The sequence below is a fragment of the Nomascus leucogenys genome, chromosome 14, assembly GCF_006542625.1.
Source record: "Nomascus leucogenys isolate Asia chromosome 14, Asia_NLE_v1, whole genome shotgun sequence".
NCBI classification, from domain to species: Eukaryota; Metazoa; Chordata; class Mammalia; order Primates; family Hylobatidae; genus Nomascus; species Nomascus leucogenys.
The window spans coordinates 9,489,677-9,503,920 of NC_044394.1; the positions used below are offsets into that span (position 1 = coordinate 9,489,677).

At 39.7% G+C, this 14,244-nt stretch overlaps 1 protein-coding gene across 2 annotated transcripts in view; it reads right to left on the reverse strand.

Moving 5' to 3' along the window:
• APPBP2 (amyloid beta precursor protein binding protein 2) overlaps nucleotides 1-14,244 on the reverse strand; it is an 81,694-nt gene that overhangs the window by 53,126 nt on the left and 14,324 nt on the right. The window contains exons 2-3 of one of the 2 annotated variants that reach the window (XM_030828144.1): nucleotides 4,449-4,537; nucleotides 408-436 (exon numbers count right to left, since the gene is read on the reverse strand). Coding sequence is in view for 1 of the 2 variants with exons in the window: in XM_003278467.3 (XP_003278515.1) it covers nucleotides 4,449-4,537 (89 nt within the window). In the remaining variant the exon portion in view is untranslated. The remainder of the gene's footprint in view (nucleotides 1-407; nucleotides 437-4,448; nucleotides 4,538-14,244) is intronic. The other variant, XM_003278467.3, reaches the window with a different exon arrangement.

A 14,244-nucleotide genomic window follows, 5' to 3' on the forward strand; every position in this document is an offset into this window, starting at 1 on the left:
TATGCTAAGTGAAAGTGTCAGTTACAAAAGACTATATAAGAATCAACTTACATAAAATATCTAGACTAGGCAAATCCATAGAGACAGAAAGTAGATTAATGGTCAGCTAGAAACTGAGGAAATAGTTACTGTTAACTGAGGAAATGGTCAGCCAAGAGGAAATGGAGTGACTGTTAATGACTTCTTTTTGTGGTAACCAAATTTTCTAGAATTAGACAGTGGTGATGGTTACAAAATCTTGTGAATAGTTGAATGGTAGAATTTAAACTGGTGAATTTTACGGTGTGTGAATCACATTTCAATAGAAAAAAACCTTTTAAACAAAATTGTAAGAGTAACTGCTTTGGGTAAAGGAAAAAAAGGTCAAATTACATGCTTTTAGTTTCACAAATACATAAAACACTTACCAAAGGATTTGGACTTGGTGAAAGATAACCTAAGAGATGAAAAAGAGGTATTCCACTAAATCTTTACAACAGCCACGTTTAAAACTACCTAGAGAGATTCAAATCCCCAAAAGCTATCCTTTCTTTAGAGTAAGGAATGTTTTTAAAAGTTTTTCTAGTCTTCTTTAATCAAAATGAGAAGTTCTTATTTATTAGATTTTTTTTTTACAGACTAAATTTAATCAACTAATCAAGAAGTTTCTCTGTAATCTTAGTACACAGGCCACATTTCAAAGTTACCCTTGAACACTGAAATCATGCTGTTTACTTACTTTTTTTTTTTGAGACACAGCCTCACTCTGTCACCCAGGCTGGAGTGCAGTGGCGTGATGTTGGCTCACTGCAACTTCCGCCTCCCGGGTTCAAGCGATTCTCCTACCTCAGCCTCCCGAGTAGCTGGGATTACAGGTGTGAGTCACCACGCCCAGCTAATTTTTGTATTTTTAGTAGAGACGAGATTTCACCATGTTGGCCAGGCTGGTCTTGAATTCCTGACCTCAGATGATCCACCCATCTTGGCCTCCGGAAGTGCTGGGATTACAGGCGTGAGCCACCACGCCCAGCCGACTTACTTGTTTATTATCTTATCATCCCTCTCTAAAATACAAACTCCATGAGAAGGGACCCTGTGGATCCTACTCACTGCTATGGCCCCAGCATCTAAAACAGTATCTGGAAAATGTGCTATATATACACAGTGGTGTACTATTCGGCCATAAAAAAGAATGAGATCCTGTCATTTGCAACAACATGGATGGAACTGTATGGTAAGTAAAAGAAGCCAGCCAAGGAAAGAACAACTTTGCATGTAGTCACTTATTTGTGGGAGCTAAAAATTAAAATAATTGCATTCATGGATATAGAGAGGAGAAGGATGGTTACCAGAGGCTGGGAAGGGTAACTGGGAGAGGCGGGCAAATGAAGATGGTTAATGAGTACAATAAAATAGAAAGAATGAATAAAATCTAGTATTTGCTAACACAACAGGATTATAGTAAAAAATAATTTAGTTCTACATTTTAATAACTGAAAGAATATAACTGGATTGTCTGTAACACAAAGGATAAATGCTTGAGGTGACGAACACCTCATTTATTTTGATGTGATTATTAGACACTGCATGCTTGTATCAAAGTATCTTAAGTAACCCATAAATATATGAACCTAATATGTATGTATTATGTACCCCCAAAAACTTAAAAATAAAAATAAAAATAAAATAAAACAGTACCTGGAACATATTAGGCATTCAGCAAGTATTTATTTAATTTGTTGAATAAATGCTAACAACTTGGTAAGATTCTTATTAGAGATCAGCAGTATTTTGTGAAACTATATTCTTATTTTCCTAGAAATGTGGATTAGGAAATAAAACGGCAGTTAAACTTAGGGAAGAACACTAAAGAGAACAGCAAGCAGACCAGGCATGGTGGCTCACACTTGTAACCCCAGCACTTTGGGAGGCCAAGGCAGGCAGATGGCTTGAGCTCAGGAGTTTGAGACCAGCGTGGGCAACATGGCAAAACCCCGTCTCTACTAAAAATACAAAAAATTAGCCAGGTATGGTGGTGCATGCCTGTATTCCCGGCTACTTGGGAGTGTCACCTGAGCCCCGGAAGTCGAGGCTACAGTGAGCCATGATCTTGCCACTGCACTCCAGGCTGGGTGATGGAAGTGAGACCCTGGCTCCAAAAAAAAAAAAAAAAAAAAAGAACAGCAAGTACAATGAAAAGCCAGATTTGTAGCTACTACTACTACATGATGATACTTACAACGGGAAAAGGGAAAATGAATTCAGTCTCCCTTTCTTGAACTCAAACAGCTAAACTACCAAAGTGTTAACTTTCCAAAGGGGATAGAAGGAGGCAGAACAAATTATCTTCTCTTTGTCACCAAGCTTCTGTTTGGGTTGTACAATTACTGCCACAATATTTTTACTATATTCTCTATGATGCTGGCAAAGACTCCTTGAGTTGTCTTAAATTGATTTCAAATTCTACTTCTAGGTATACATCTAATAGATATGCATACATATGTTCACCAAAAAACATTTACAAGAATGTTCAGAGCAGCAAGAGTTATAATAGCTAAAAACTGGAAACAGCCCAAATGTCCATCAATAATAGAATGAATAATAATACTATATTCATATAATAAAACACCATATATATATACAGCAACAAGAATGAACACACTGTAATTGCACATAACATAGGTGATTCTCATAAGACAATACTGGGGGAAAAAAAAGCCAGACACAAAAGGGCACAAACTGTATCATTTTATTTAATATGTTCTAAAATACATAAAATGAATCTAGTGGTTACCCTAGGGGAGGGGAAGTAGTGACTGGAAAAAGACAAGACAGGGGTTCTGGTAACAACTGCAAATAAACACAATTCATAGTGAAATAATACCAGGTATATGGAAAAACTAATTAAGACAATTTCTCAATGAAACAATTTTATAGATTTATATTGGTACTATACTTACGAGGCAAAATTATTTTATCCACTCTAAATTTTCTCATATAATCATATTTATGAAATAATTTCTAAATCACATAAGAAATCAGTCAAAAATAAATGTAACTTCATGCATTAAAATGAGGTATAATGGAATTTTAAAAAACAAGTAACTTAAAAATGAATTATGTCCCAGCACTTTGGAAGACTGAATTTATGTCCCAGCACTTTGGAAGACTGAGGCAAGAGGATCACCTGAGCCCAGGAGTTCGAGACCAGCCTGGGCAACATAGTGAGACCTCGTCTCTACTCAAAATAAAAAAAATTAGTTGGGTGTGGTAGCATGCGCCTACAGTCCCAGCTACTCAGGAGGCTGAGGTGGAAGGATGGCTTTGAGCCAAGGAGAGTTTGAGTTTGCAGTGAGCTACGAACATGCCACTGAACTCCATCCTGGCAACAGAGCAAGACCCCGTATCAAAATCAAAACAGTATGGAAAACAGTAAGACAGTTACTCAAAAAAATTGGAAATAAGAGTTGGGTGCAGTGGCATGGCACCTTCACTCCCAGCTAGCAGGGAGGCTGAAAAACGAGGATCCCTTGAGCCCAGGAGTTCGAACCTGTACAACATAGTGAAAATAAGTCTCTTAAAAAATAAACAAATAAAAGTAGAATTACCATATAATCCAGCAACTCAACTTCTGAGTATATAACCAAAATAACTGAAGGCAGGGGCTTGAAGAGATACTTCTAAACTCATGTTCACAGCAGTATTATTCACACTAGCCAAAAGGTAGAAAGAACCCAAATATCCATTGACAGATGAATAGATAAACAAAATGTGGTATATGCACACAATGGAATATAATCTATCCATAAAAAGAAATGAAATTCTGACTTGTGCTACAACATAGATGAACCTTAAAAACATTATGCTAAATGAAATACAATACACACAAAAGGATAAACATTATAAGGATTCCACTTATATGGGAAATCAGAGAAGTGAAACTCATCTAAAGTACAATGGTGGCTACACAGGATAAGGGAAAGAGAGAATGGGGAGTTACTATTTAGTAGGTAAGGAGTTTTTGTTTAGGGTAATGAAAAAGTTCTGGAAATGAATGGTGTTGATGGTTGCACAATGTGAATATACTTTTTTTTTTTTTTGAGACGGAGTCTTGCTCTGTCGCCCGGGCTGGAGTGCAGTGGTGCGATCTTGGCTCACTGCAAGCTCCGCCTCCCAGGTTCACGCCATTCTCCTGCCTCAGCCTCCCAAGTAGTTGGGACTAAGGCACCCACCACCACGCTTGGCTAATTTTTTGTATTTTTAGTAAAGACAGGGTTTCATCATGTTAGCCAGAATGGTCTCGATCTGACCTCGTGATATGCCCACCTCAGCCTCCCAAAGTGCTAGGATTACAGGCGTAAGCCACAGCACCCAGCCCACAATGTGAATATACTTAATGCCACTGAATTCGGTTAAAATGGTAAATTTTATGTTACGTATATTTTACAATTTTTAAAAAAAGAATTTACCTTTTATCCAAAGCTCTCAGTACTTTAGCAAAAACTTCCAATTCACAAAATTCACTGCCCAGTTGACATAAGCGTCCCTGTTGGTAAAGCTGAAATAAAAAACAAGTAATTATGACTTAAAAATTTTGCAATTTAATTATTGTTTTTACTTTAATCATATTTGATAAATGTAATTTGATTAATTTCAGGAAAGATGCTTATGTTAAGAGAAATGTAATACTAACAAATTTCTACAATTCATATAAAAATATTTTAATAGTTGTATATAATCGTTACAACTTGGTATTTGTAAACCACCTAGAACAGTACCTGGAACATGGCAAGTACTACAAAGTGCTGTATAATTATGTATTTATTAAATACAGATAAAAATCATGTTAACTGTTAACCTTTTAACTTAGGCAAAACTGGAGAGTCAATGTAAAATTATCAAAATAATAGCAAAGATAATGTCCAGAAAACAGAGCTGGTCAATATGGCCACCTCAAAAATCTCAGTTCAGTCCTGGGTATAACACATCAAAAACACACCAATAGTAGAGGGATGTCAATAGTAATACAGGATGGCAGGATTTCTAATCATGTCATAATTGTTTATACATTCTGACTTTTTAGAACTACAATTTAAAATAACATTTTAAGGCTGGGCGCTGTGGTTTGATCCTGTCATTCCAGCTACTAAGGAGGCGAAGGAGGGAGTATTGCTTGAGGCCGGAGTTTGAGACAGGCCTGGGCAACATAGCAAGACCCTATTTATAAAATATAAATAAATTCGCTAGGTGTAGTGGCATGCACCTGTAGTCTCAGCTATTTGGGAAGTTGAGGCAAGGGGATTGCTTGAGCCCAGGAGCTGGAGACCAGCCTGGGCAACATAGTGACACCCTCTCTCAACAATACAGCCTGGGTGAGAGTGAGAACCTGTCTCAAAAAGATTATAAATAAATAAACAGAATGACAAATACTATTGTCCCTCCCTGCAACCCCGCCTCAATGTCACCAAATGCTTTTTGAGACACAGTCTTGCTCTGTTGCCCAGGCGATACAATACCCAGGAGTGTGTAGTGGTGCGATCTCGGCCCACTGCAACCTCTGCCTCCCGGGTTCAAGCAATCCTCCCACCTCAGTATCCCTAGTAGCTAAGATTACAGACATGCATCACCATGCCTAATTTTTTTTTGTATTTTTAGTAGAGAAGGGGTTTCACCATGTTGGCCAGGCTGGTCTTGAACTCCTGACCTCAAGACCAAATGCTTCTGAATTTACATATGCTATATAAATAATACAGTGCCTTAGAAAGCAGGATTTATTTGACTCTATATTACAGGCACTTCACAGCTCAGTTGATGAGAACATGGGTTTCATAAAGAAGACAAGGTCACTCTCCAAATGGGCTAGTTTACTTGGTGCATGGAAAACATAATAAAACCTCAGCACACTCCTGGGCATAAATCACTAGTCACAATGGAGGTCAGGTCAAATTAGGTAAATATATTAACCCAAATCCATAATGACTGCTTCAAAAAAATCTGTAACTGCTGGACAGGAGAGGGGACAGGGGCCACCACATGCTCAGGAAGGAAAGGAGGAAATGTTATCTTCATGTAATAGTTAGACATTTATGTTGACATTAAAACCTTCATCAGGAAAGATTTGTTATTTCTATTTATTTATTTAATTTATTTATTTTTTAATGGTTAAGCTTACTCTGTCACCCAGGCTGCAGTACAGTGGCACAATTATAGCTCAATGCAGCACTCGGTCTCAAACTCCTGGGCTCAAGTGATCTTCCTGCCTCAGCCTCTCTGAGTGCTGGGGTTACAGGTGTGAGCCACTGCGTTCAGCCTATATTTGCTATCCTTATAGAGGACTCTGTTTTCTGCTATAGAAAAGTAAGAGCTTCTGGGAATGCATGCTGTAAAATTCACTCCTATTAACTGCTGTCTTATTTACTTGACAACCAAAACAGAATAACTCAGGGAAAATAAAGCTGAGAACTTACGACCACATTCTTATAACATGGGCTTAAGGTGATAAATTTCTGATTTGCGACAGAACAGTTATCAAAATAAATACAAACACACACTCCAAAAACACTAAGACAACAATCTTAGCTTCTTACCAAAATGACTGACTCTTCATTATCAAACTTAAGGCTTAGAATTTCTTTTTAAAAACAGAATAAACAGGCTGGGCATGGTGGCTCACGCCTGTAATCACAGCACTTTGGGAGGCCAAGGGGGGTGGATCAGCTGAGGTCAACAGTTCGAGACCAGACTGGCCAACATGGAGAAATCCTGTCTCTACTAAAAATATAAAAATTAAACAGGCCCATGGTGGCAGGCACCTGTAATCCCAGCTACTCGGGAGGCTGGGAGAGAATCGCTTGAACTCGTAAGACAGAGGTTGCAAGGAGCCAAGATCGCGCCACTGCACTCCAGCCTGGGTGACGGAGCAAAACTCTGTCTCAAAAAAAAACAAAAAAAGAATAAACAAAAACAAGTTACACAACTACTCTGCCTAAAAACAAAATTTTATGTTATCTTACAACTCACTGTATTCCTTTAATGACTGAAACTGGTGTATCCTACTAAATGAGAGTCTATATTTGGCCGTTTAAATTTTTTCTTTTTTTTTTTTTTGGGACAGAGTCTCTCACTCTGTTGCCAGGCTGGAGTGCAGTGGCATGATCTCAGCTCAATGTAACCTCCACCTCCCGGGTTCAAGTGATTCTCCTGCCTCAGCCTCCCAAATAGCCTGGACTACAGGCGCGGGCCACCAAGCCCAGGTAATTTTTGTATTTTTAGTGGCAACAAGGTTTCACCATGTTAGCCAGGATGGTCTGGATTTCTCGACCTCATGATCCGCCCGCCTCAGCCTTCCAAAGTGCTGGGATTACAGGCATGAGTTTCTCTAGTTAAAATGCACTCACATTTAAATTGTTGGGAAAGGGTAATTCGTTTCAACTCATCCTTACCAAGTTTATCTAAAAAATGCAAAGTAATTTTTTTTTTTTTTTTTTTTTGAGGCAGAGTTTTGCTCTTGTTGCCCAGGCTAGAGTATGGTGGCGTGACCTTGACTCACTGCAAACTCCACCTCTCAGGTTCAAGTGATTCCCTTGCTTCAGCCTCTGGAGTAGCTGGGATTACAGGCGCCCGCCACCACGCCCAGCTTATTTTTGTATTTTTAGTAGAGATGGGGTTTCACCATGTTGGCCAGGCTGGTCTTGAACTCCTGACCTCAGGTGATCTGCCTGCCTCAGCCTCCCAATGTGCTGGGATTATAGGTGTCTGCCACCATGCCCGGCCTGAAATTAATACATCTTATGAATTAAAGGGGTTTTTGGATACCAATCCAGAATAAAAATAACTTCTAATCATACAGAGATCTTTTATGTGTCAGGCACTGTTCTCAGTGCTTTTCATAAATTATTCATTTTATCCTTTTACAGATGAGGAAACTGAGTCATATACAGTTAAATAACCTTCTCAAAATCACACAATTAGGATGGGCAAAGCACGAATCTGACCCAGGCAGTCTGTCCCTACATTCATGTTCTTAACAACTTAACCTATATTGCCTCTTGAAGATAATATAAAAGGAAATTTTTAAAAGCATTAAATGGACAATTTAATATATTTTTATAGAAATGATAGATTTAAAGGTTACTCCCCTCATAGATTCATACATCTTATGAAACAGAGCTTAGAAGAGAGGAAACTGATGCTTTTTATTCCGGTAATGATTCTCATATAAGATTTTTAAAACTTATTTTAGTTCATTACAGTGTTTATATTATGTACCCGTAGCATAATGAAGCTATTAAAGGGCTATATCAACTACTTTTAGCTGTTGGTACCTTAAAGAAAGGGAAAACAAGCTTATTTCTAGATGTAGGCAAATTACCTCCCACCAGATATAAAAACAGATAATAAAATACAATTAAAACAGTATTATACAGTTATGAAGATAGACCAACCAACAGAATAAAATGCAAAGTTCAAAAACAGACCTTAGTGTATATAAAAATCAACGTATGACAAAAGAAGCATTTTAAGATCACTGAGGAAAGAAAAAAATTACTTAATAAAGAGTGCATAAAAATGGGTAAACAAAGATGCCTACCTGATAAAATGTAACAAACATGAATTCCAGATTTATCAAAGTTTTAAATGGTAAAAAAAATTATATCATAGCAGTATTAAAAGCTACCTGCTAACATTGCTTTCCTAAGCATTACATCACAGGTAAAATTCAAGATCAGCCTGGCCAACATGGCGAAACCTTGACTATACCAAAAATATAAAAATTAGCCCCGGCATGGTTATGTGTCCCAGCTACTTGGGAAGCTGAGGCACAAGAATTGCTCAAAGTCAGGAGGTGGAGGTTGCAATGAGCTGATATTGTGCACTGCACTCCAGCCTGGGTGACACTGAGACTCTGTCTCAAAACCAACCAACCAACCAAAAAACACCATTTTCTAAGAAAAACTGAAGGCACATAATTGCATGCACACACTCACATATACCAATGAAACCTGTGCATCTCATTCATGTTTGGAACTTTCTCAGAGAGTCTTTAAAAAACTTCAGAAATGAAAAGGGGTTGTTATCAAGGAAAAATGACTATGTTATATGAAGTGAACAAGTTCCTGAAAAGTGTAATAAAATTCCACTTTTGCTTCTAAATTGTATATCTACATTATATATGCATCCATATAAAAATCTGAAATAATACAACGTTTATATATATGGTATAGGATTTATATCTCAAATATTTCACCTAGATTACTGTAAAGGTTTGATAGAATTAGTCTCTCTATTACCACTCTTGTCTCCCTCAAAATTACTGTCCACACAGTAACCAGAATAATCTTGTAAAAAAGTAACTCATATCATGCCATTCTCTTGTTTAAAACCTTTATTTAAATGGCACCCCCAATGTAGAACATAATCCAAATCTTTTTTTTTTTTTTTGAGATGGAGTCTCGCTCTGTCGCCCAGGTTGGAGTGCAGTGGCACGATCTCGGCTCACTGCAAGCTCCGCCTCCTGGGTTCACGCCATTCTCCTGCCTCAGCCTCCCGAGTAGCTAGGACTATAGGCGCCTGCCACCATGCCCGGCTAATTTTTTGTATTTTTCGTAGAGACGGGGTTTCACCATGTTAGCCAGGATAGTTTTGATCTCCTGACCTTGTGATCCGCCGGCCTCCCAAAGTGCTGGGATTACAGGTGTGAGCCACCGTGCCCGGCCCATAATCCAAAATCTTTAATGTTACCTCTGAGATCCTAAAAGCCACCTGACCCTTGTGTTTTTTTTTTTTTTTTTTTTTTTTTTTTTTGAGATGGAGTTTCACTCTTGTCACCCAGGCTGGAGTGTAGTGGTGCCACTTGAGCTCACTACCTCTGCCTCCCGGGTTCAAGCAATTCTCATGCCTCAGTCTCTCGAGTAGCTGGGATTACAGGTGCCCGCCACCATGCCCAGCTAATTTCTGTATTTTTAGTAGAGATGGGGTTTCACCATGTTGGCCAGGCTGTTCTCAAACTCCTGACCTAGGTGATCCACCTGCCTCAGCCTCCCAAAGTGCTGGGATTACAGGTGTGAGCCACCATGCCTGGTCTTTTTTTTTTTTTTTTTTTTCTCTGGGAGACAGTCTGGCCTCTGTCTCACAAGCTGGAGGGCAGTGGCATGATCATGACTCAATGGAGCCTCAATCTCCTTCCTGGGCTCAAGCAATCCACCCACCTCAGCCCCAGATAGAGCTGGTACTACAGGTATGCACAACCATGCCTGGCTAATTTTTCCATTTTTTTGTAGAGATGGGGTCACACTATGTTGCCTAGCCTGGTCTACAAACTCTTGGGCTCAAGAGATACTCCCATCTAGGCCTCCCAAAGTGCTGGGATTACAGGCCTGGGCCACTGCCCCTGGCCTTGACGCCTGCCTACATTTCTGACTTCATCGTTTACTACTGTTTCTCCCTGTCTCCTACACTCCTGCTACCTTAGCTTTCTTTTGGCTCATAACTTTTGCACACATATGCTACTACCTTTACATGAAACACTGGTAACATAATTCTTTGCCTGGTTAGTTTATAACCCATCCAAATCCTCTCAACTACACTATGTCACTTCCTCACAGAGCTCTTCCCCTGACTCGGCAATCTAAATTGTGTCCTGTTAAACTTTCTCATGACACACTGTTTTTTTACCTCCACAGTAGCATTAAGACATGCATGCATTCACTTAAACAGTGATTTGTTAAATATATTATTCCATTACACTCTACATTCTATGAGGTGACTACAGTCACCATTATATTCCCAATATCTAGCACAGTGCCTAGTACAAGATATACATTCAATATTTAAAAAAAAAAAAATATTTTCAGCTGGGCGCAGTGACTCGCGCCTGTAATCCCAGCACTTTGGGAGGCCGAGGCGAGCAGATCACGAGGTCGAGATCGAGACCATCCTGGCCAACATGGTGAAACCCCGTTTCTACTAAAAATACAAAAATTAGCTGGGCGTGACGGCGGGTGCCTGTAGTCCCAGCTACTCGGGAAGCTGAGGCAGGAGAATCTCTTGAACCTGGGAGGCAGAGGTTGCAGTGAGCTGAAATCACACCACTGCACTCCAACCTGGCGACAGAGTGAGACTCCATCTCAAAAAAAAAAAAAAAAAAAAAAAAAAATTTCTTTCCTCTCTTTTCAAAAATTTTAGATTCAGGGGTACATGTGCAGGCTTGTTACAGAGTTATATTGCATAATGCTGGGGTGTGGGCTTCAACTGAACCCACACCCAAGTAGCGAAACAGTACCCAGTAAGTAGTTTTTCAACCCTTGCCCCATTAAATATTTTTCTTTTTTCTTTTTTTTGAGACAGAGTCTCATTCCGTCACCCAGGCTAGAGTGCAGTGGCAAAATCTTGGCTCACTTCAACCTCCGCGTCCTGGGTTCAAGTGGTTCTCGTGCCTCAATCTCCTGAATAGCTGGGATTACAGGCGTGTACCACCACACCTGGCTAATTTTTATACTTTTAGTAGAGATGGGATTTTGCCATGTTGGCTAGGCTGGTCTAGAACTCCTGACCTCAAGTGAGCTGCCCACCTCAGCCTCCCAAAGTGCTGGGATTACAAGCATGAGCCACCATGCCTGGCCCCATTAAATATTTTCTAAATGAATAACCCAAATTGGTACTTACTTACTTTGGATGGAACTCAGAACCTCAGAAGACACAAAAAAATTCAAGACACAGTCTCTACTCTGGAGTTTATAATTAGGGAATCAATTATTTAGTATTGTTATTATATTACATCCTTATTTACTGAAATTGTCCAGATTAATCCGGTTGGTAAATTTGATACTTTGGGAAAAACCTCAGTTTCACACAGTTGACTACTGCCTCTCCAATCAGACTATAAGCACCTTTCATTTTCATTTTTTTGAATCAGGGTCTCACTGTCACCTTGGCTGGAGTGCAGTGGCGTGATCATAGCTCACTGCAGCCTCCAACTCCTGGGCTCAAGAGATTCTCCTACCTCAACCTCCCAAGTAGCTACAACTAAAGACACACCCTGCTACACCCAGCCAAGTTGTTTTTTTCTTTTTTTTGAGACAGGGTCTCACTCTGTCACCCAGGCTGGAGTGCAGTGGTGCAATCCCAGCTCACTGCAGCCTCTGCTTCCTGGGCTCAAGCGATTCTCCAGCCTCAGCCTCCGGAGTAGCTGGGACTACAGGTGCGAGCCACCAATGCCTGGCTAATTTGTGTATTTTTTGGTAGAACTGTTCTCTGATTTCAAAAAATTTAGAATCTTTCAGAACAGAAAAACAATGTTCACAGATTATATGATGAAGGCAGGCAAACTGCTTTAAGAATACAGATAAAATATCCACTCCAACAACTTCAGATGCAGAGGAATTCCTAGTAACACTTCTAGCAATATGGCACATAGCACTGACAAAGATGCTAACCTTTTGACCCTTTTTCGGACACAGAAAGGCTGGATATATATTAAAAAAAAAATCACAAAATAACTTTTGGATAAATAGCTAAATTGAAACCAAGCATAGAAACTCCACAGTTGCCAAAAATTAAGAAAACACAAACTTGAAAGCAGCTAGGAAAGAAGGAAAACAGAGTAGTTTATACCTCTGAATACTTTCAAGCTAGAGTATCAAAGACCAGAAAGGAGCTGAGGCAGCATATCCTGTAAGCAAAGAGACGTGGAGATTAATTACCTGCCTAAAGAAGTCTAACTACCTGCCTAAAGAAGTCTAGAATATCTCCTCTAGCCCTAGCAAGTCTCCTATGAAAAACTGAAACCTCCAGCCCAGGACACACATGGGTACCTAGTCCAAATTGATACTACCTAGATGATTTACAGACCCCAAACTCAGAATCTGGCATTAAAAACTGGCCTGAAACCAGTGAAACCCATGAAGTCCCCAGACAGACAAATGCAAAAACATCGAAGTGTTTCTGAGGGGAGATGAAAATGCTGTATATACTGATCAGCAAAATCTAGACTTCAGGAAACTCTTTAAAGTCTACAGGACAAATGAATCTGTTTCTTAACAAGTAAATTGCAAAGAAAATAAAACAGAAGGAAAGGTAAACTATAGATCAAGAGAGACTCAAGAGGTGTATTGAGAAAATGCTAACATGTGGAACTTACCTGCATCCTGATCCAAACAAGCAAACTATAAAAATATACACATTTGAGGCCAGGCATGGTGGCTCATGGCTGTAATCCCAGCACTTTGGGAGGCTGAGGCAGGTGGATCACAAGGTCAGGAGTTCAAGACGAACTTGGCCAGCACGGTGAAACCCTGTCTTTACTAAAAATACAAAAATTGGCCAGGCATGGTGGTGCGTGCCTGTAGTCCCGGCTACCAGGAGGCTAAGGCAGGAGAATTGCTTGAACCTGGGAGGCGGAGGTTGTAGTGAGCCGAGATTGCGCCACTGCACTCCAACCTGGGCGACAGAGCGAGACTCCGTCTCAAAAAAAAAAAAAAAAAAAAATACACGTTTGAAATAACTGAAAATTTGAACAGTGACTGTACATTTAAGAACATTAAGGAATTACCATTCATTTTCCTCAGGTGTTATAATAGTAAGGTAGTTACTAAAACATTTCTAGATGAAATGACCTGGCCAGGCGTGGTGGCTCACGCCTGTAATCCCAGCACTTTAGGAGGCCTAGGCAGGTGGATCACCTGAGGTTGGGAGTTTGAGACCAGCCTGACTAACACAGAGAAACCCCATCTCTACTAAAAATACAAAATTAGCTGAGCATGGTGGCGCATGCCTGTAATCCCAGCTACCCGGGGGGCTGAGGCAGAAGAATTGCTTGAACCCAGGAGGCAGAGGTTGTGGTGAGCCAAGATTGGACCATTGCACTCCAGCCTGGGCAACAACAGTGAAACTCTGTCTTAAAAAACACAAAAAACAACAACAAAAAAGAAATCATCTGATGTCTAGATTTGCTTCCAAATATCACATGGAAGGGGAAAATGAATGGGAGAACAGATTCAGTAACAAGACTGGCCAAGAATCGGTAACTGTTAAAGCTAGGTGATAGACATAGGAATCCATTATTCTATTCCATTTTTGTATGTATTTAATTTTTTAAAAAAGAAAGTCTTGTAAATGTATCCTTTACCTCTAACATAAAAGAATATGTTTCATTTGACACACATGAGTTATCATCATTTACATGATTCATTTATCATTATCCTCTGATCTCAAAACTCATCTGAAGGCTGGCACAGTGGTTCACACCTGTAATCCCAGCAATTTGGC